The 24081-nt window shown below is 28.0% G+C and overlaps 3 protein-coding genes across 4 annotated transcripts; 1 reads left to right on the top strand and 2 right to left on the bottom strand.

The window, feature by feature from the left end:
• Positions 1-8220: 8220 nt before the first annotated feature.
• Positions 8221-16472, bottom strand: LOC100571270. 2 transcript variants are annotated; one of them, XM_016803301.2, is made up of 13 exons: positions 16313-16472; positions 16107-16160; positions 12229-14736; positions 11981-12159; positions 11855-11920; positions 11564-11783; positions 11335-11490; positions 11109-11261; positions 10818-10988; positions 10597-10756; positions 10061-10329; positions 9839-9975; positions 8221-8540 (listed from the first exon to the last, which is right to left on the bottom strand). In XM_016803301.2, exons 3-13 carry the CDS (start codon positions 14722-14724, stop codon positions 8381-8383), a joined length of 4167 nt encoding a protein of 1388 aa, XP_016658790.1. In that variant the 5' UTR covers positions 14725-14736; positions 16107-16160; positions 16313-16472; the 3' UTR covers positions 8221-8380. The 2 variants fall into 2 exon arrangements, with proteins under 2 accessions (XP_016658790.1, XP_003243604.3); XM_003243556.4 differs by lacking the exons at positions 16107-16160; positions 16313-16472 and adding an exon at positions 14916-15048.
• On the bottom strand, positions 14919-16073 carry LOC100160382 (serine--tRNA ligase, mitochondrial). The gene has a single exon (XM_008183415.3). The coding sequence runs from the start codon at positions 16071-16073 to the stop codon at positions 14919-14921; it is 1155 nt and encodes a 384-aa protein (XP_008181637.3).
• A 679-nt stretch (positions 16473-17151) lies between the features above and the next one.
• LOC100162415 (DET1 homolog) lies at positions 17152-21641 on the top strand. Its single transcript, XM_029491706.1, has 5 exons — positions 17152-18360; positions 18422-18571; positions 20167-20300; positions 20363-20569; positions 20654-21641. The coding sequence occupies exons 1-5, from the start codon at positions 17401-17403 to the stop codon at positions 20847-20849; spliced, it is 1647 nt and encodes a 548-aa protein (XP_029347566.1). The 5' UTR covers positions 17152-17400; the 3' UTR covers positions 20850-21641.
• Positions 21642-24081: the final 2440 nt, after the last annotated feature.

Below are 24081 nucleotides of genomic sequence, written 5' to 3'. Positions count from 1 at the left end.
ATAAGCATAATTAAAAAATCAAAATGTGCAAAACAATTAGCCCAAAAATATATCTCAAAAAGGAAAAGCAACTACCCTAGGTATAACAACACAAATAATTCAAAACAGAATAATGATTATTTAAATACTGATGTATTCAGGCATTCTATGGACTATGATAATATGCAAAAGGTGGTTATGTCTAGAAGTAATAGTGTGGATATAGGTACCTAAAATATATATGGCTATAAACATGACAAAGAGAATGATTTCTGCAGGAGAAATAAGAAGGGTCAAGGGACACGAAGCTAATATTGAAGAAGATATCAGGTGTGCTGAAGGAGACATTAAGGAGGGAAGTAATTAAATACATGTCAGCATCTTGTAACGTAATCCGTAACAAGAAGGAATAATCATGCCTATATAGCCGCCTAGGAAGTAGGATTATACCTCAAACCTACAACTGAAGAATAGGTATGTCCTATGATGGGTATCCAATAGGTATAAGAAAGAAAATATTTTGGACATTCTCGAGCCTTAAATCATTCTTAGCCAAATAAAAATGCCATATACTACCACTCCATATTTTAGTATAGACCGAACTAATGTCTAATATGTAAAAGTATTTATTATATTTCTCCCCCCCCCCCTCAAAAAAAATGTATTCAAAGTTATGCCGCTGCATATTTAAGGAGGTGAAGAAAAACTTCTTTGAAACAGCCGATCGAGATTTTCCCTATAATCCAGCCCAGTCCTGGTCACTTCGTTGCGATCCCATACTATATTAAATTTATATTATTTTACCACACATTATATTCTGCACGTCAAACTGACTATAAGCAGTAGTCATGAACTAATGTTCCTACTCAGTACTCGTAATGCTCCATATATTATAATTTATAATTTTTATTGTTGCACTGTATTAATATAGCGTGTACGGCGCCATGGCGGTGATCTCTCTGACATACGCAACCTATATATTGTTGTCATACGCATGCCAGAACTCTTAAATTCTTAATTTTACGGACGAAAATGACTGATAAGAATAGCCCAATGGGCTGGCTTTAATAATTTATTAGATAAATCAAAAAAATCTCAGAACATTATTTTCAAAAAAAGCTATTAAGCTTTGCTAATCTATAATAACTTGGTTAAAATATTTATTGAAAATTAAAAATGCTTTAAATAAAGTTATGATTAAATAACCAAGCATAAATAGTAATACGCCAGTGATTGCATCAATCTTAATACCTACCTATGTCCTATATATATGAATCTGAATATATATATTACCTATATAATATAGTAATGTATATTCTATTTGTAAACCTACTTTTAAGTTACATTTTTTACGACCTAGGACAATTATTAGTGACTATAGTCCTATATTCAATTTATACTAACCTACACAAGAATTAGATTTATAAATTAATAATTTTGAAGGGCCACTTTAGAAATTCAGAAAATTTTTGAGGGCCTTCAAAATGTAATGCATACATATATATTCAGGGGCGGACTTACTATTTTTCCGCCCCTAGGCATTACAACACTAGCGCCCCGTACATTGGTGTGCTCCCACCGTGGGGGGGGGGGGGTAATGTTCCATGAAATAAAACAAAACTATAAAAATTGTTTTATTTAATATTTCTTCTTGTTTGGCCAACTTTTCTTGCCTTATTTTTTTAAACTGGTGCCCACCTTTTTACTGGACATGTTTAATCTTTAATATTGTAATTGATGTTTTCTTATAGGTAGCCAGGTAGCTAGGTGGTACTGATTAAAGTAGTGAGCACTCTAATCTCTATAATCGTAATCGATTAGCAAATTTCTGAGCACTGAGCAATACGCACTATGCAGTAAACGGGCGACAGTGCCAGCGTCGCGCGTCTTCACAATGTTTATTATAATTAAGAGGACGCTACACTGGCCATTTTCAGAGCTAAAAACACGTCTACAAAAAACAAACGAAATGGCATCAAAAAATGGTTTTAGAGTAAAAATACTCATAGTCAAATTTATAGAGAATAATATTTCGGAGGGAACCTCATCGGTGTTTTTCAAAATATCAAGTAGGTAGTAAAGAAGTTACAATTGTTTAAAAAATGTAGAAAAAAAGGTTTTTGTGCCTTTAATACCGAGTTAAGCTTTAGTGAAAAATATCTAATTGAATTCATATTTTTCTTTTTCGTATTTAAATATCAATTATCAATTAAAGTTATAACTTATAACTTATGTTATAGCCTATAGGTCCTATATATATAGGTACAACTTTTACCATTGCGATTGCGTGTATACTATTAGCAGGTAGGTATATAAAATATTAGTTAAAAAAATGTAATTAATATTTTCTTTTTGTATTAAACTCATATTATAGTCCCTATATTTACTATTACCATTGCGTGTAGGTATATACTAGCTACTAAGTATAGATTTATAATATTATAATATAACAATAAACAAACTAAAATGCGCATAACAACATTACAAGATTATTTTTTTAAATACTGTTCATAATAATTATTCTACGATAGTAGGTATACTAGTATACTACTTATTTACTTATGAGTTATGGCAGTTATGTTATAATTTCGTTAACATTTAATAGTCAATGTCGTACGTATTTATAATTGTATTACATATATACCTACCTACACATTATTATAATATTATTATTTATTAAGCGTAATGATAAAAATATATCTACAACTGGATATGAATAATCAGATAATCTTATACTAGAAAATGAAAAACTAAATTCAACAAAAGTTGAACAGTTGTTGAAGAACCTACTGCAGTTATTGTAATAATTAGTTATACATATAAACGCCACGCCCATTACCCATGAGCCATAACCTATTATATTCGTATTGACCTACATGATACAAACTATCTAAACTGGAATAGGTACCTAAATCCTTTTAGGTGTACATTCCTCTTAGTTCTAAATATCTTTTAAATATCTTTGACTATAAATAGGTACAGACCTATATCTTCTTAGTACACTACAGGAAAACTTATTATGTTATGTTGCTATCGGCGGGTAATACCTATAGATACACTATTTATAAGTAACTTGTTGATCCCGTGCACTTCGTTTCCCGTTAAATGTACCAACTCCATATGACTCAAACTTTGTTCAATTGGTTTTTAATATTCGGTGTATGGTGTTCAAAATGTATCTTAACTTTCTGTTGCCTGGAATAATAATTCTGATTCGCAGCAGTATATTATCAGATAGATAATCTACTTGCCGTAGATCGCGGACTCCGTAACTTTATAATTTAAGTCTAAAGTATCAAAGTTATACCAAGTATGTCACTGACATAGGCGCAAATAGCGTTTGAGATTTGGGGCGGCTAATGGGGCTAATAGGACCTTATTTTGATAATATTGAATAAGTTTAAAGCAAAATGAAGGAAATGTTTGGGAGTGGTAATTGTAAGGCTATGGACATTTTTGGGGGGCTTAGCCCCTAAAGCCCCCCCCCCTATTTGCGCCTATGAATTCACTGAACTCCTCTTAAACGGCTAGAATAATTGTGAATGCCGAGTCTGTCAACCAATATTTCCTCCTCGTCCACGAAGACGTGGCATTATTTTATGTACGTAACTTATATGTGAGTATAATACGCTCAATATTTACGTAATTGCGATACATATAATATCAAAATACAGCGTACAAAAAAATTAAATGCATTGAATGAATACACTGATTTTACGGCAACCAATAATAACTATTATTATAATAGTTTTAAAACCCATGGCAACTATTTATAAACAAAAATTTCCACCGTAAATTTCTAAATCTCCGTTAGAGCGCATCCCCTGGTTGGACCTAGGGGGATGATTTGTGAATGTAAAGAATCCGGGGCGTCACCCAAACGCATACAAAAATGTCATCAAAATCGGTCCAGCCGTTTAGGAGGAGTTCACTTACAAACACACTTACGTCTTACACACGTACAGTAGAATTATATATATAAAGATAATATAATTTAATAGTTTATTGAAATTTAAAACCATATTAATCTAATATGTATTATTACACAGCAGGAGCAGCTCCGGGAGGGAGACCCAAGCGGCTGCGGACACCTCCCAAGCCATAATTTCTAAAAAAATTGTATATCGTTAAAAATGAAATAACAATAAAACATATTTTAAAATCAAAAGTTTTCTGAAACTTATGACTTAGCCCTCCACCCCCATCATGTCTATGGAGCAACCCCTGTCATACAGGTACTTTATAAATTAAATAAATATTAGTAAATATATTATTATAATAGTTATTTCTTATACCCACTATATAGTATATACATAGAAGTATATAACTTACTAGTAGGTAGTATACTACTATACTAGTATATGTACTTTAGTATACCTTGTAGTTTGTACCATATACAGATATATGTATACTCCGACACAAGTACTTTTTTTTAGTGTAAACTCCGCCAGTGAAGAAAATCAAGCAATAGTACAAAATTAATATAATACCATGTAAGGGTGCACACTATAAGAATGGATTTTCAAAAATTCACATTTTAAAGAAATACTCACACAAGGGTTTTGAGATTTACGATGGAAATGGAATATGTTATTGCTGTTAATAGATAAATGGTTGTCATTGGTTACAACTTATAATAATAGGTAGGTACCTTATTGCAGCTCCCGTGTAGGCTCAAAAAAAAAAAAAAAGTAGGTAAGTACCATATTAGTTGAAATTAGAATTTTTTTATATAGGTTGTGGACTGTGGTTAAATTCTTGCATTAGTTACTCGGACAGATTTTGTAAAATCGTACTTTTATGGCTTCGACTATTAAGAAGTTACCTATATCATGAAACAAATATGAGAGTGGAATTTATATATTTTATACTCAAAAACTACTTGACCGATTTTGTAAATATTTCAAATTGTTCTTAGAGATATCAGAATAGTTTAGAGAGTAGGTAAGATGGTATAGTAAGTAGTTTGAACCACGTTCAATTTATACCAAGTGCTATATCCTATTCACCACAGCCCACAGGTGAATTGTCCATTTCGGTTGAATTAGTTTACAAGCGAAGTATACCAACGCTGATTTATTTATTTAAACAAAAATAGGCTGATATATATAAATAGACAATAGTGATATTTTTAAAGGTAAAACATCCCATAATATATTAATATGTAGATAGGTACTAGGCATATTCATAGGCGTGCACAGACATTTTTGGCAGGTTGGGCCAAGTCAATAAAATTAAAATGTTACATACTTTAATTTGCTTACTCATAATTACCCACTATTTAAGGCACAAATCATTTATATTATGATAAAAATAGAAACATATTTTTTAAAAATGAAATAAGAAATATTTTAATTGTCAACAGTTTTAAATTTTAAATAAATACAATTTTGCAATCTGTGATGGTAATATGTTATCAATTTTATTTTTAAAGACATTTAATTAATTATTATTTATTATCATTGAGTATCAATTTTTCACCTATCTATATTTAATGTTTTATGATTTAAAAAATAAAAAATCGTGATGTTTAGATCATGTACTACAAATTTCTGTACGTCTTGCAGGGTGGGCCACGGCCCACCTGCCCCTCCCCCCCATGTGCGCACGCTTATGGGTATATTTACGGAAATTGCATGCAAAACAATAGTAAATAAATAATATTATTGTTGTTGGAACAAATCTACTTTACCAACCCCCTCACGATTTTCAAATTTTTTGTTCAAAAGACTTGGTTTTTTATGCTTAAAACGATGGTGTAAATTTTTTTTCCCGGAAACTATTATTTTAGAAGTTATGGCCTTCCAAAGTTTTGATTTGACGTTTATGCGCATGCGCGCAACACTACTATATAATGTCACGCAGAGGACTATTTTTGTTATTTTTTTGTACTTACGTATTCTAAGTTTCTAACCTGTTTAAAACGATGGTACAATAATAATTTATCCCCCGACTTGCTGTGCAACACCTCCCCAAGTGGGTCACAGGGTTGAGAAAATTGCATTTTTGTTGCACCGAGCCACCAATTTGAAAAAACATCGTACAGTGATGCGGTGCTAGAGGCACTCGTCGCTACGCTCCTCGGCGCCGTCGCTCCGCTCCGCAAATCGAAAATATCCCCCGACTTGCTGTGCAACACCTCCCCAAGTGGGTCACAGGGTTAAGAAAATTGCATTTTTGGTGCACCGAGTCACCAAGCGGGGTCACTCGCTCGCTCGGACAATTAAAAACGAAAATATCCCCCGATTTGCTGTGCAAAACCACCTTGGGTAGGCCTCGGAATTAAACAAAGTTGTTAAAAAGCCATTATCTTCGCAGGTGGATGACCGACTGATAATGGTTACCTATTAACCTATATTTTTTTAAAATGGCTGGATCTATCTATGATGCAACAAAAATTGATTCTGTGGAGATAGAGGAAACTGAAGAGTCAGACAGTGAAAATGAGTCACTCAGTGGAGATGATGATTGTGTGATATAATTTATAATTAGTATAAATTTAAAATTAGTATCAAATATATTTAACATTTTTACAGTATTTATTTATTATTTATTTTAATTGGGCTAATATACCTAGTCTAATTAGGTACTCAACTATAGTTTATATTTCACCTTAATAATGACGTGATTCACAATATTACTTACCCAAAACTGACATGTCCCAAAACTTGTTAAAATACGTAAAAAAAAATTTGTTATAGGCACGCGTGGCAGTCAAGTAGCGTTGCGCGCATGCGCATAAACGTAAAATCGTAAACTTTGGAAGGCTATAACTTCTAAAATAATAGTTTCCGGGAAAAAAAAATTACACCATCGTTTTAAGCATAAAAAACAAGTCTTTTGAAAAAAAAAAATTTGAAAATCGTGAGGGGGTTGGTAAAGTAGACTTTAACCATTATTGTTTATAATACCTATATGGAATTATGGAAATTAGATTAGATAAGAAATTTGTAAAAAAAAAGGGTAGCTATAGGTATTATAGCTGGTGCCCGGTACCTATATGGTATATGTATTCATAATTATGATCTATTTAAAATACTTCCTTAGTTCTTACCTATTTATTACCTCACAACGGCATAATTGTTTTTTATACGCATTGTGATTTGTGTCTCGTATAAATGTATAATATTACCATAACCTAATACATACCTTATATCTATATGACTATTGACTTTAGACATTGTTTTATCTTCATTATCCTATGTACCTGTATTAAAATAACCGATATTTATATAACGCGAAAGCACTAAAAAATAATTATGAAAAAACATAGAAGGTAACAATTAAGTAGGTACCTCAGGAAAAAAAGGTGAGAACCCTTTCGACCAAAGCCGTGGCTTTCCCATTTCGATTTATTCACTTTTCGGCCAAACCATGGAATATGTCAAACCAAAAAGTTTAATATGTATTTATGTTATAATCAAGGTGGATTATCTTATTACCTTGGTTATAATAATGAATAAGTGATAGCGATAACGTGACGTTACAAACGAACAAAACAACAAACCCTGATTTTTATGAACAAACCAAACTTTAAAAAAATTCAAAAACCATGCTTATTTGTTTAATTTATATTTATTGTTTTAATTTATTTCAGAAAACTAGGTAGGTAAACTAAATAAGGTACTAAATACATTGGTACCTATCTTGTATCTTTTGACATTTTGTAATTTGTTAATTATTGCAAATTGTATCAATAGCTTATAGCTGTGTCGCTGGGGCTTAACCGGCTACATGACGATCGAGCTTATATCATTGAGATAATAGCATGACTATACTAATGACCAGGTAGTATTAGTTCTAAATTATAATCAAAATCTCCTATTAGCAGTTAAAATGAGTCTCCCAATTTTTGTTTTTTATTCTTAAAATGTAGTTTTGTAGGACATTTTTTTTTAAATTATTATTCCTATAGCTATAGAACATTAATTATAAATATTAAACTAGAAAGACATGTAGATTGTTAGTGCAAATTCAATTATATAAAAAAATATAATTTCAAATACTAATATCATAGTGATATTATGGTAATACAATAGTAAAATTGAATAATATGTAATACTTGTAAGTGTGTAACAATGTAACATAAATAATATTTATATAAATACGTCATATGACTTATTACATATTATAATATATACATAATTTATATTACGAATACTAACTTTAAATTATAATATATTATACAATTAAGCTTATTTGTGAATACTGATAGTTAATAACTAATAAGCAAATAATTGTAACAAATTTTTATATAAATCGTTGTTTAAAAATCAACAAAATCTGAAAATTATTTTATAAAAATATTGTTGAAATATTTATTGAAATACTCAATACATGAAATACCTTCTAATCTAAAAATGTATTAACTAATTATTAAATCTTTGATGAAATAATTATATCAATTAGATAATTGTAGACAATGTTGTTTAGTGTATTCCCAAATAAATAATGAACCAGCCACATGCACATTTAATGATCTGACGATACCCAATTGCTTTATTTCTACACATATGTCCATGGTACTTAACAAATCGTGCGGAATACCAGAGGTTTCATTTCTGGAATAAAAATTAAAAAATATTTATAGTATATTCTAAGAATCATAAGTTTAAATATTAAAAAAAAAAAATGACTAAAAAGTTATATAAATAAAATTATTTAACTAAGTTTCAAAAAAATTATAATTTATATAGATTAGTTTGATTAGTAATAAATATCAAAATACATTTTAAATTTTAATTAACACATTAGCTGCATCAAAAAATTAATTGTGGTAGAAGCGCAACCAACTTTGAATATTATTAATATTATAAACAAAAAAAATAGTTATTTAAAAAGAAGATTGACTGAAATAACAAGAATTTTCTGCATGTCTACAAATAAAAACATTACAGTAGTGCAGTGGTGGCCAAACTTTATTTAACTCGGGCCATAAAAAAAAAAAAATTTTACCGCGGGCCATAATTTTTTTTTTTACTTTTAAGTCATCAGAATTTTAGGTATAGGTATATAATTTTACGTAAATGTAAAATATTATATTTCTTTCGCGGGCCAGATATTAAATGATGGCGGGCCGGATTTGGCCCGCGGGCCGTAGTTGGCCACCACTGCAGTAGTGCATCACCATTTTACAGTACTTTTAATTCATTAAGCTTGATGTCAATTAAAACTGAAAGACACATCATTTAGATTCATACACGTTGTCTATAGCCAACAGTTGCAGCGTATGTGTTAAGATAAGAAAACTAAAACAAAATTATTAATTTTTTTGAGGATTACTTTTTTGTTTTATTTTTTAAAAGAATACCAAAAAAGGTTCTATTTAGTCCTGGTTTTTCAATACAATAAATAAGTAAGTAATGAAAGCTAACTTCTATTCAAATTTTATAAAACTGTAGTTGTTTCACTTCCATATGAACATACAAATCATACATTATACTTATTATCACTACTTAATTGATACATCAATTTACAAAAAAAGTGTTCAGTCGTGAATCAGAAAATACTCAATTTATTTTTTAGTATAGATTTATATTTAATATTTAATAAAATGGTGTTCAAAAAAATTTTTAAATATTATAAAAATTAAAACTAATTAGTAATATTGAATAATTTTTAATTTAATAAATTTAACTATTTGTTTATAGATCACATTTTATTTTATTTAAAATGTAACTTTAATATAAAGCTGTATTTTTAATTCCCAGCATACTGAAGTTTGAATTTTTCATTTTTGTACTACTATTATTTATAACTCTACTGTTAAAGTAAATTACATAAAATCTATATCTTACAGTCAGTAATTTAATCAAAAAATTTCTAGATATACACATTATTTTGAAGTAAGTATATTTACCCCAGAAGTAGAACACATTTAAATGGCAAGTTCATTTCATGCAACTTAACACTATCTACTGTTTGTTCCGCAGCCACAATTTGATACCCTTCAATTTTCTTTTTTTGTAAATATGATTTTAGGTTTTTCAGTCTAACCTAAAATAATATAAGTATAATTTTTTTAATATTAGTATAATTATAATAATATTTATAATATAGGAAATTATTTTTATACGAATACCTCAATAATGGATTGATGTTTTTCTGCAGTCATACTTAATGCAGTAAATTCTTTTTTTTCAACACATGATAAATTATCAACAACTAAAGTGGAAGCTCCAAATACTTGGCATGTTCTAGCTAAGCCGCCTAAGTTAGTAACTTTATCTATCAAAGATGCCACAACTATTAACATTGATTTAGTTTTGTGTTCATCTAGAGGTTGAGATGGAATATACTTCCTTTGAGCATTTTGGGCATTGTCTATGACAATAATTTCATTTGATGATACTAAAAAGTAACAAATATAATATAAATATATATTTTGAAACAGAAGATCAAAAAACTTTTAATAGGTAGTTAAAATGTCAAAAGCCAACAGTCCTTTGAAAATATCTGAACCTAATGGGATTCTTATCAAATCAAAGAGAACAGAATTAAATATACATGTCACCTAAGCTTAACAACAATTGATAGTTGATTAATTGAACCATTGAATTTTTCATTGCAAAAAACTGCATAAGAAATATAATATATAAATATGTAACTTATACACACCTGGAGCAGTATTTTTTTCAATAAAAGATGAGACTGCACAGAGTGACAAATTATATTCATCATTATTATTCATGGTCTCTGAGAAATCATTTAACCATTTCATAGGGAAACATTCTTCATAAACAATATTTAATAATCTAGGTACCTCTACACATATATTCTAAACACAAAAAACGCAATCAATTTAAATTATTTAAAAAACAAAAACACAGTTTAGTTACTTTTATAGACAAAGAATTTATCATATCTAATTCTTGATAGAAAAAATCGTGAAATGGATTGTCATACTTTTTAGTTTGTTCATTTTTATCCATTATACTTCCCACAGTTTCACACAATAATGTCCATTCATTTTCTGCAGGGTTATTAGAACATAATCTATAAATTGTTTCCTTAAAACACAAAATAATAGTGAGGGTAACATAAAAAAAAATATTTAACATAACAATATTAAATAATAAGTTGTATAATTGTATGAATTTAAATTATAAATGGTTCTATAAAATATTTACCTGAGCATAAAACCGTATTTTATATCCATTTGAAAAGCATAAAGGCAAAAGATTCTTTTTAGCTTCAATTTTGAATTGTTTGTTGTTCTTTATTTTGTTCAAATGATATACTATGGATATAAAGCTGCACAAATAATTATGATTTTCCTGAGCCTATAAATAAAGTTCAAATATTAACCAAAGGTTTTTTTTTCAATTTTTTCTTATAAAATATGTATATAATTACACTTTTGAAGTCGTTCCAAAAGTCATAAAAACTTTGACATTTATTATATATTAAAACCAATAACCATATTAATTGATATGCAACACTATGTATATGAGACACTTCTTTTAAACTTGTTATTGACCATTTATATATATTTTCATCAAATACGAATGACTAAAAAAATACAGTTGGAGAATAGGTACTATTAATGATTATTTATAATTATATATTTTTGAATAATTAGTACCTCATGTTGTTTGTCACAAGCAACAATAAGTAAAACTTGTACTACTCGTTGTTTTAGACGGTATGCCTTAGAATTATGAAAAAATTTTCTATCTCTTAATGAAGACTCTGTTTTTATAATTATATTTAAAACGTTTCTCCATAAAATATTGGAATTTAGTTTGTACAAGCATTTAATTGTATTAAAACGTAAATATTTATCATCAGGCAAACACTCGATTCTGAAGAAAAAAAATATAAGAACCATTTATAATATCTATATAATGGAGCAATAATTAGTTAAAAAGCTTACGAAATATCTTTGATTAATGGAAAATCATTCAATGTTCGTATATATTCAAGTGTGTCCCATTCAATTCTAAAAAAAATAAAGAATTTAAAAATAAGTTTCAATGATATTATTTATTGAAAAACATACTTAATAGCACCATATCGATCAATACTGAATAATATACATTTAGAAAAAAATTCAGACATTAAATGATTCAATTCTAAAATGTTAATGGATCGATCTTCTTCTAAAAATTGAAGAAGAAGTAATGAGAAACAAACACTAAATTTATAACGGTATTTTTCAGTTAAAAGATTTTGGATAATCTGTAAAATAAAACATCTTAATTATCTCTGATATTATAATATGATTAGCATATTTAACTTAAAGTTTACCTGATTTTTGACAAATGTCATATATTTTTCTTCTAATAATAAATTGTTATTAAATGCCAATTTAATAAAACTTTTGGTAGCATTAGGAAAACAAGATACCCGGCAATCAACTAGAAACTCCCAACAGTTTTCGATGAATTGCATTAATAACTGTGAATGCTCTTGAATTGGAAATTTACACAAAAATGACTTAGCAGTTGAAAAATATATACTCCAATATAAATCGTGACGCTCTAAAGTTTTATTCATTAACCATTCAAGAATACCCAACATTTGTTCTTTGGGTACTGTAGAATGCTGGAAAAATGTATTAATTATATCCAATTGGGGAATTTGATGCATTCCAGGTTTTTTTGAATGATAGAAATCTTGATTTTTATTAGAAAAAAATCCAGAATCAATGAAACATTTAGTGAAAGATAGCCAATCGTTTTTTAATGTATTTTCAAGCGAATGTTTTGTTGCATATTTACCAATCCAGCTATATATTGCTAAAATAGAGTAATTGCCAGAGTTTTCCGTAAGAATAGAATAACACTTATTAAGCCAAATATTCATAGAGTTTGTATTATTCACTATTCGGTTTGAGGATAAAACTTTGTCTAGAAAGCGACAAATAAATTGATCATCACAAGGATTTTCTTCTAGTATTTGAAAACATTTGTCAACCCAACGTGTTGTAAGCGGCCAAATATGTTTACTCAATATTTGACTTACACAAGTGTCATAACTGCCAAATTGATCTTCAACTTCCAATAAACATTCTAAAAATTCTAATAGATCTGACATAACTAATGTCTTAGAACAAATTTCATCCAACTTTTTTATGCTGATTGGAGAACTACTAAAAATGTTTGATAAAACTAGCAATCCAATAGATGTTGAATAAATTGTATGCTTTTCATTTATGCGGTGTGATAATTGCTTATCTAAATAATTCAAATTATTTATTTTTTGGATTGAATTAATCATATAGTTCCAAGATTGTGTTTCATTTTTGTATACAATTATGCAATCAAATAAATCACAACTAAATTCAGTATTAATGTCATAACTAAATTTACAAGCAAATGTAAATAAAAATGTTAATAAAACAGTTTTCAAATATGAATTCGGCATTTTTTCAACAATAGACTTTATTTTGAGCACGTGGTTAATAATATTGAATTCTAAAGGACGATTTAATGAAATATCTGCTAATGATTTTGTCAAAAATGTTAAAGGTACAATTGACCACTTAATAGTTGGCAAATATAATAAAAATTTTCCAAACACATCACAACCATCATCGGACATCATAAGTTTATTAAACCATAATGATAATATAATTTCTAATTGAGGTTGGTTAACAAAAATGTCACTAGACATTTTGTACAAAAAGATGTTGTTCAATGAACCCACAAATGACACTAAAAGTTGTTCATTTGTTTTTAATGATTTTATTGGCATATTAGTGATGATATCTATACTTGCTAAGACAACATATTTGGAACTGTGTTTAGACATTTTACAATACATAGCTGCAATCCATTTCAAAGGTAACTTGTAGTCACCATAATCATCATCAGTTTTGCTTAATGCAAGTTTTTTAGCAGTACTCAGAATTGGTAAAGTTAAATGTTGTTGAGTATTTTCCAAAGTTTCCATGACAACTATATAATCGTTCCATGCTTTCACAAACTGTTCTTTATTTAAATATGGGAAGTAATTGACATTTTCGCTTAATAATTGGGAACATGATAATTTAAGTATGACATTATTATGAGTTCTAACAACATTATTTTCACAGGTCAATAAATTACATGTTAGATTCCAAAAATCGTCATCATTTAAAATAACATCAATACATGAAGAATCAAAAAATAAAGTTTGCATGTTGAACAGTAAATTCATAATACGATTAGGATGAGTTTCAATCATAGATTTAATATGTTTCCATAAAATAGGTATATAATTAGTTGACACAATATTGTTTAGTAAGATTATTACGGCATCTAACTTATTTTTATTTAAGTATGGTTCATCAAGTATATTTATTAATGTATTTCTTAATTGATTAAGTTGTGTATTATCATCCATATTTCCATTGCAAGGCATAAATATGTTTTGCATAGAAAATCCAATATTTCTTATTCTTTCATTGGAACAATTTTTGAAATCAACTTCATTTGTTAATTCTATACTATATTGGAATAGCTGAATAATATCATCACTACTTTGTTTTTTAATAATATTAATGAAATAAATTATCAAGGAATTTAAATCATCTAATGAAATATCTGAATCTTTCCATGCTAAACTTTCCAACTGAGGATCAAAAACTTGAAAACATAAGTTTTTTGCACTAGTCACAATCAATTGATAAATATTTATTTCTTCAAATACATCATAGGTATCTAATAGTATAGGCAGTGCTTCTATAATGGCTTTTTTTTTTTTAGAATGTTTACTATTTAATATGTCCAACATTGATCGTAGCATAGTGAGTTCTTCCATATTATGTAATAACTGTAAAATTCAATATTGATTAAATTACTAAAAATTAAAAAAAAGTAGATATATTTATAATTTATATTTTTAAATAACAAATAGTACTTTAAATTACTTAGTATATAATATATATATGACATATTTATACAATAGTAACTATAAGGCTATAACATTAGTGTTTATATGTATAAACATACATTTTACATTTTATATCGATGTGCTTGTACAGGAGTAAACTTAGGAAAAGTAGATCCACTTTTAAACAAATTTTGCTCTATAACATAATCATTAAGTTTCTCAGGTAATATTAGTGATCCATCAATGGTTTGATGAGTTTCAGCAAGAGCAATAATTAACCTGGGAACAGCACATGCTGTTCCATTTACAGTATGTAAAATAATTCCGTCGGAATGAATACCCAGTCGTTCAGATTGATAATTTGTACAGTCACTACAACTTGAAATCTCCCCATATTTATTACATCCTGGCATCCATGCCTCAATATCATATTTTCGATATGCTTGTGTCCCAAGCTCATGTTTGGCCATATCTAATACACGATAATGTAAATTGAATGGCTGTAATAAGTCTTCTTGAATATCTCGAAAATAAAGAGCCATGTTTTCTGATTCTTCAGGTAGACATGCTCCAAACATTTCAACTTTGGTAAACTGATGTACCCTAAAAATTCCTTTTTCCTCAGCAATGCTGGAAACTTCAGCTCTATAGCAACGACTAACTGAACACAATTTTAAGGGAAGTTTATCTTTAGATACATTTTTGTTCATTAAAGACCCAGCTAAAGCCATTTCAGAAGTTCCAGATAAGCACCATTTCTTGCCGTAATAATTATTATCAAATGTGTAAACTTGATTTCTTTCTCCAGCTGTATCCATTCCACACCTTTCAATTAATTCATCTGGCAATATATCCGGAACTGAAACTAATTTGAAGCCTTTTTTTATTAATTTTGCTAACGTGTACTGGACAAGGGCATGCTCGATTTTAGCTAATGGGCCAATGAAATAATAGCTGCGATCACCACAATAATTAGATAAATTTTCAGTTTTAAGGCAATATTTGACTTTATTTAACATACTTAATGGTAATGGTTTAAATTTAAACACTGGTTTTTGACCAACAGATTTTACTACTTCAAAATCACCTTGGATGTGTTCTACACGAGGGTGAGTTTTTTTAGAAATGTCTTTAAACTTGTCTTCCAAACTTGGCATAGTTTTCTTAAAGGTTTTTAACGTGGTTGATAAGTTGTTTCTCCAAGAAGAATAGCATTTCATAAATTGCTTATTAAGATCCACTTTCTTTGAACACATTTTTTGTGACAAACGTGACATAATGTTTACGGATTTTTTATAAACTTTACTCACCTAAATTTAATAAAAAGATCCACACAAACGATGATGAATATATCTTAAATTTTCCTATAAAATAAATACATAATATGTTAATTTTTAATCATAAATAGCACCTAAATCTGGATTATTGTATATTGTATTTAAACTTCAATGTATATATTATAACTAAGTACTAAAACAAGTTTTTTTTTAAATTTATATTAGAAGATTACACTTACTATTTGAGTTAATACAAATTATTGTTCTTTAAAAATAAAAGATTTGTTATCAAACGCTTTTGAACTTTTAAGATAAATACTATAGCATTATAATCATTATTAATATTACTGAATAATAAAACTACATTTTTTATTTTTAGTATACATTATAATTATTTTGTTATTACTAGTATTCTAATTTCTTTACGTATTTAGTATTTACCACAGATATTAAAGATCTTTAATATCTATGGTATTTACTCGCCCAGGTTTCTTATCAAATATGAACACACGTGTTGATTAACGATTTCAGTGCAACCGGAAGACAAACAATATATTATAAGATAACCCAACGAAAAATCAAAAAATAGGCCTCAGCCACGGTATCAGTTAGCTCTGCACAGTATTCAAGCTTCAACTATAAAATAATATATTTTTATTAAATGACATTTTTATTTTTTAATCGGACTCCGTGGTAAATACCTGTTCATAGGGGAAGATCATAGACTATAAAGACATATTAATATTATTGTCTAATAATTGTTTATTATATCAAACAATATTTAACACGGTGCTATAGTTGTTGTACCACAAAATATTATATGAAATTAGTGGTTTTAGTAACTGATATTATGTAGAAAAATATTAATATTTATTCTATAAATCTGTGGTTGTACCATGTTGTACTACACTGTGTAATAAAGTTTTTTATACTTTTACTGGATAGTATATCTAATACTATAAAATGAATAAATAATAATATCAAACACTTTTAAATAATAAACATTACTATCATTTAAGTATTTGAAATTGATGATATTATCAATTAATTATTTACCAGTTAACTATCATTTATTACTTTTTTTATAGTTTACAATTTTCTGACCCGTTATTCATTATTAAAAAATTTAAAGTTTGTGTTAATCTTTTCTTTATAATATTAATTATAAGTACGAGTGTACAACTTTTTTACCAATTGTATTACTGTTTTGATTAAACAATATTTGTTATGGATCATTATTGCAAAAAATGTATTCAATACTGTTCATTAAGTGTACTTACCTACTCAAAATTTACGTCTTCAGCTCAGTTCATCTAAAATAAATAAAATGAACCCAGAAACCGAGATTATGAATCAAAAAAAAGTTACTCGTCATACTATACTTCATGCGTTGTACGATCGGGAAATAAACGGCATTAAGACACGCATGAATTGTATCAAATCTACTTACCAAGTCATAAATCCCAATTGTACAATTATAAACGTTGAGAAACCTCCTTGTTTTCTAAGAAAATTCACTCCTGATGGTCGCCACTTCATAGCTTTCTCTCAAGACCAATTGTACATTGAGGTCTATGCATATTTAGGATGTTCAATGGCGGCTAAGTTGCTAAAGAACTATGAAGAAAATTGTATTGGTCAAGACAACAATGGTGATGTTGCTCGCAAGAGAATATTTGAAAGTCTTTTTCAACTGAAATATCGAATATTAGTAGCAGCGGAAGGAGAACAATTAAATAGAGAATGCAGTTTATTCACAGAAAATAGTTCCTATGCTGTTTTGGGTTCTGTAGGACCTATTCCTCGAAATGTAATGCTTGAATATAATGACGTTTTCACTAATAATGAAGCAGTGACTCCTAATCTATTATTGCCCTTAGAAAATTATACTATTCATTTAATTAATATAAAAAAAGGGGCTGTTAGTCAACGCTTACACTTCAAGGCCGATAAAATATCTTTATCTCATAACCAAGGCGTTTACCTGTTAAAAGATGTACTTGCAATTTTATCTGTTCAACATCAAATAATTCATGTTTACAACCTTATCCAAAACCGTTTTCATCTATTGAGAAAAATTGGTCGATTTTGTTTTGAAAATGATCTTGCGTTCATTTCATCTGTGCACACAGATATAATTGCAGAAGATTATAAAACTCGTAATGAATCTTTTACCAATGGATTAAAAAACAAGCTAATGGTGTTTTTGTATAAAAAAGCTGAACGTGAATCAGAGGTAGCTAAAACACAATACCCTCTTAGGAGATTTTATCAATATTACGATCAAGTGAGCTAAATATTATGCAACAAAAATAATATAAAAATCATTGATAATTATTCTTTTGTAGTTTATGTCATTACGAATGTGGAAAATGCAGTTATTAGATGTAGACAATATGATAATAAGATATGCATCAGAAGATGTGGTCACTGCTAAAATTCAGGAACCAAGTACACAAGCATCATATTTTATGATTTACAATATGACTACAGCTGTGGTAAATTTATCATTTAATACAAATAAGGTGTCAGGCAATTAAGATTTAAGGTTATAATTGTTTTGATTTTAATTTCAAATATGGTATACTTAAGTGTAGAACATGGGAATTTAATTTAGGGATAAAATCATAGACCTATAAAATAATGGACAGCGCATAGAGAGAGAAATCAACAGACGGATTTGTTGAGAGAGAAATGGGAGTTTTGGTTCGTGACAGCGTGCTAAAACATATAGCCCAAAACATGTTTTTTCTCTCTCATATGCTCATATGTTATGTTTTCTGTCTCAGTCATGTCGTCTGGATCAACCAATGGTTGGACGGTATGGGAAGCACTATCCATTAGTTTATATGTCTATAGATACAATATACTAATTTAATTTTTCAAAATATTTTATCAAAAAATATTATGCCTACTGTAGTATATATTATAAGGGTGGATTTGTGTTTGGAGTTAATTTAAAGATTGTATATTAATTGATCATCATACATTATTTCCTTAGTTTTAACCAGAAATTATTGCAATATAATATTACTTATTAGTATTATACAATAATATGCAAAATAAAAATGATATAATTTAATTCAATAGATCATCTAACTACGAATGCAGTGAGATACAAACGATGAAACACCTTCTACTGTCCCAAAATTTGGACAACTTACACCGAAAATGACCTTAAACTGACGAATGAGAAAGCGGCACTAATCGCAGCTTATTGGATTAGGATCTAACTGACATAAAAAAGAAGACTAGATTATGAATAAAATTGTATCTAGGTTAGCATTAAATTGGATAAATTTAAAAAAAAAAAAAAACATACAATTTCATCGCCTTCTGAGCCCTACTTACTATTATATTATATTTCTTCTGTAAAATACATTTCAGCCATTAAGTTTTGGAAGATCTTACCTCAAAAACTGTAATTCAATAGTTTATAAATGTCACCAAACATCATAAGGATCAGGATGTTAAATTTATATATAAATATAGACATATAGTTACATATTATCAATGAAATTATACATTATAGTTTATAATGATATTATAATAATCATAATTGCATAAAAAAATCAAATAATAACTATTGAGTTTTTAACTACAATATAAAATTTTCTTTTAGAGGATGTCAGCGCACTATTTGTATTCTCTTTCTGGTCCACACACAACATAGACAAAACGCAGTTACACAGATTCATTTTTCTATGTTTTTAAGTAATCTTAGAGTAAGATCATCCATTACAAAAAAGATAGAAAATAATATTTTTGAGGGAATGTCATATCGATTTGTCTAAATATTGTCTCAAAACAATTTAAACATCATTTAAATGTACAACATATTTTTGTTTATATTGAAAGTAAAATTACAATAAATTATAAAATCAATGTCGTTCCCTCCAAAAATTATTTTTTGTAATGGGTGATTTTACTCTAAGATTTCTTAAAAATATATATAAAATGATTCTGTATGTTCATGAGTTTTGTCTATGCTGCGTGTGGGCCAGAGTGAGAAAATAAATAGTGCGCTGACATCCTCTCAAAGATTGTTTGAACTACCTAGGTAATGATAATTTTTTTATATTATTCTGTCTAGGTTTTAAATGTTTATGAAAATACATCTAGTGATTTATTACGTGGATATGAGTATTTTTGTGATAATTTTCGTAATCCTTATCTGAACCCAGATGGATTTATGCCGTGTTCACCATCAAATAATATATATTCACGGTATATTAATTTATTATTCAGCATTACGTTTACTTTGTATTTACAAAAATGTTTCATTTTAGGGATTCCCATGAAAAATTTAAAAATACAATGCTAAATGCTAGATTTGGTGGCACAATGGAAGCAAACAAACGAATATTGGGACAATTGCCAATAGCAGCACAATCATTTTCCTGCTCCCCATATTTGGATACTTCCCTTTATAGTTATGATGAAAAGTGGGTGTCACCAATGGAAAGACCTAAAGTAGTTGGTGAATATCCAATAAGGTAAAGTTAAACCATTTTCTCTTTTTTTCTCCTAAGTTATATAATTTAAACTTTATATTTATTTGTTTATAATATGTTAAAAAGGTTCTATTCAAGGGAATCGGGAACACTAAGCTTTTATCTGTATACTAGTGTATCAAGAAATAGACCAACGCAAGACCGCAGAAGGCTGGTAGCATTTACATTCCATCCTACAGATCCTTTTGCTATTAGCGTACAGAGGGATAATTTAGAGTATATTGTTAATTTTCATATACGAAAGGTGTACTTGCCTGAGTAATGCTAATTTGAAAATGTTGACTACTTCGATTGTCGTTTGGATCATATAATATAACATTTTATAAGCAGAGCTCATAAAAGTAAATATCTAGAATGGAAAATCTCTAGACTTTGTATTTTGAATAATTTTATCAGTTATTTAACCTTATAATTTATAATATTAAAAAAATGATTTGAGATATGTATAGATAATGTTACAAGTATAATAAACTTTTTTAATTTTACATGAGATCATGATTTAAATTTTTAGGAAATGTAATAAAGGTTCAGTATAAATTGAAAAAAAATAAACACAAATATGATAAACTATTATTACATTATTTGATCAGATTCAATAATTTCCAATTTGGAATTCTTTCTATCGTGTTTCAAAGTCCAAACAATTTTGTTGTAGAATTTTCTCTTATTCTTTTTGACAATTTACATTCTACATAATCAGTTAACGACTAAAAAAAAGTCATTAAAAGAAAAAATTCAATATTATTATGATTAATTCTTTAATGAATGATTATAATATTGTTGTTTAACGCATGTGGCCAGTGGCGTAGCTAGAAGGGGATTTTGGTATTTAACCCCCCCCCCCCCCTTGACATTTTTTTCACCTAATAAATGTATTATTTATAAACAAAAACCGTAGTCAAACTGATTCAAGATGTATGGAATCAACTGTATTCGTTTTGGTATAGTGGATTCTTCCTGTCGTTGCAAAAATTGAAAAGTTGATAATTCTAATGTTGAATTAATTGATATTGTAACATCATTCCAACATAAGCAATAAAGTTAACTGAGTTTTTATTTTGTACCATAGTATAACAGCAAAACGGGCAAGTTATAGAGTATGAAAAGTGAAAACTGGGGGAGGATTCATCATGAATTATTTTTACAATTTATTTAAGTTGGTCAATATTATTAATGCATTATAACTTAACACTATAAATGTCTATAATATAATTAATTTATAATGTCTGCAAAATAAATACCGTACGTGGTATGCCTGAATGTGGATGATTTTGGAAAACTTCTAACACCCAAGTAGGTTGCAAACTTTTAACAGTCATGAATAAGTAATATAATTTTGGTGTATACACTACATAAATGTATTATTCCTTTAGATTATTCATCAACAAAAGGATTAGAATTATCTTTTGAATGTAAACAAAAGTAATAGAAGAATAAAGAGTTGTATTGAACGTTATGAAAGAAATGCAAAAAACAAGGCTAGAAAAGAAAGAAAATCAAAGAAAATTTGAAGTTGTTTAAGTGGTAATATATTTTTTTAAATGTTAGGTGTAAATACAGTTCACTTTTACTGAACATACATTTTTTTATTACCTACTAAAAATCAGCAGAATAAATAATTTTAATATAAATTAAGAGGACGTCGCACCCGCATGTGTTCTCTTCGTCTTACAAATGAACAACATAGCAAAAACTGTTTTGCGTAGGAAGGAACCGAGAAAGCTTCAACCATAACTAAGAAACAACATTTTAACCACATAAAAAGGAGAACTTTGGCTATGCAATATCGTTTTTATTTTTTCAATATCGGAACTTCAAAAAATGTTATTAAAGTTTGAAAAACACAAGCAATAATGGATTTTGAAACAATAAAAACTTTTTTCCTCAAAATGATATCAAAAATATAAAAAGGATATTACGCAGCAAAAGTTCTCCTTTTTATATGGTGAAAATGTTGATCTTAGTTATGACTGTAGCCTCCTCGGTTCTTTACTTCTTTCTCGCGCCAAAACGTTTTTTTTTTTTTTGCTATGCTGTACGTGTGTAAGACGGAGACAACATATTATACAGGTGCAACGTCCTCTTAATACTCTATACAAACTAGCTTTTTTATTTTATTTTATTATTAAACTAGACTGCCATATTTTAAGATTACTTCATAATATATATTATGCGATTTACTTTTAATATTTGTATATTTTCTATATTTTGAATTTTGTAACAATTAAGTCTGAATTAGATGAATTCATGAAAGCAACCCAACTATCAGACAGTTCCTTAATAGTTGTTTCTCTCTATAATTTTTCTATTTTATTAAAATTCTATTATATAAGAGAATAAATTATGAATTAAGAGAATAGTATAATACTCTCTTAAAGTCTTAAATAGTAGTTTGTAACTAATACATTTTAATATAATGATAAACTGAAATTCACACATTCTACCAGGTAACTAGTTTCTAAACCTTTGCATCAACCTTTTATAACAATGATTTTAGGGTACTCTGGGTTATCTCGACTACACAAATATTTCCAAGACTAGGTACCTCATATCTGTTATAATCATCTAGGTTTTCTTGACTACCTCTGTTTTATTTATAAATGTACATTCCCGCGTGGTAATCTGTATCATTATAATATACAATTTAATTTTGTTTTCAATGTATAATTTACTGTCCACATATCTTGCCATCAGATTAAACATTTATGTTGGTAAATGGTAATTATTCAACAAATATTCAAGGCTTGAGTTAAAAAAATAATTTAATTTAAACTTTTTACTTAACTAGTTACTTTTGGAATTTCTTTAACTTAACTATTAACATTCAACATTTTTTAATTAAAGGTGAAATTAACATATATATTTTTTAATTTTAAGAAGTAGGTTAGTTAGCAAGTTACGTTAATTTATTTTGTTTTTTATTTTATTACATTTCACTATTTCATTTTCATGTCAAAAAATATTTACCGTGAGATATTTAAAATTGAAAGTTTTTCAATCTTACTTATATGGAAATACTGTTGAAAGTATAAAGTATAATTATAAACACTAGTCTATAATTAATTTTAGATTGGAAAAAAATTAAATACGCTAGCGTTGAATAAAAATATTAACTTTTCTTTTAACTTAACTGAGTTGACCCATTAATTTAATTAAATTTTAACTTTTTGTTATTGGATAATAACTTAAGTTACCTGAGTTAAAAAAAAAAAAAGGTGGGTAAGTGGATTTCGCTCTGCTGTACAGTAGGTTACAAGTGGGTCACTGTATAATGGATGGTTTAAATTTGAATTCAATGATATAATATCATTGTATAAGAAAAACGATTCTGAGCGGAGACGGTATGTCAGTCTAGGTATAAGACATAATATTATATTATAGTCTATAGTATATTTAAAAAAAATTAACCTATAATAGGTACCTATAATAAATTCCAAATTAATCATATCATAATATCTATTACGTACTTATAACGCATTATACATCAACAAAAA

This window comes from Acyrthosiphon pisum, chromosome A3 (genome assembly GCF_005508785.2).
Source record: "Acyrthosiphon pisum isolate AL4f chromosome A3, pea_aphid_22Mar2018_4r6ur, whole genome shotgun sequence".
Classification (NCBI taxonomy): Eukaryota; Metazoa; Arthropoda; class Insecta; order Hemiptera; family Aphididae; genus Acyrthosiphon; species Acyrthosiphon pisum.
The sequence above is the reverse complement of the archived record's forward strand: the minus strand, read 5'-3'. Positions and strand labels throughout refer to the sequence as shown.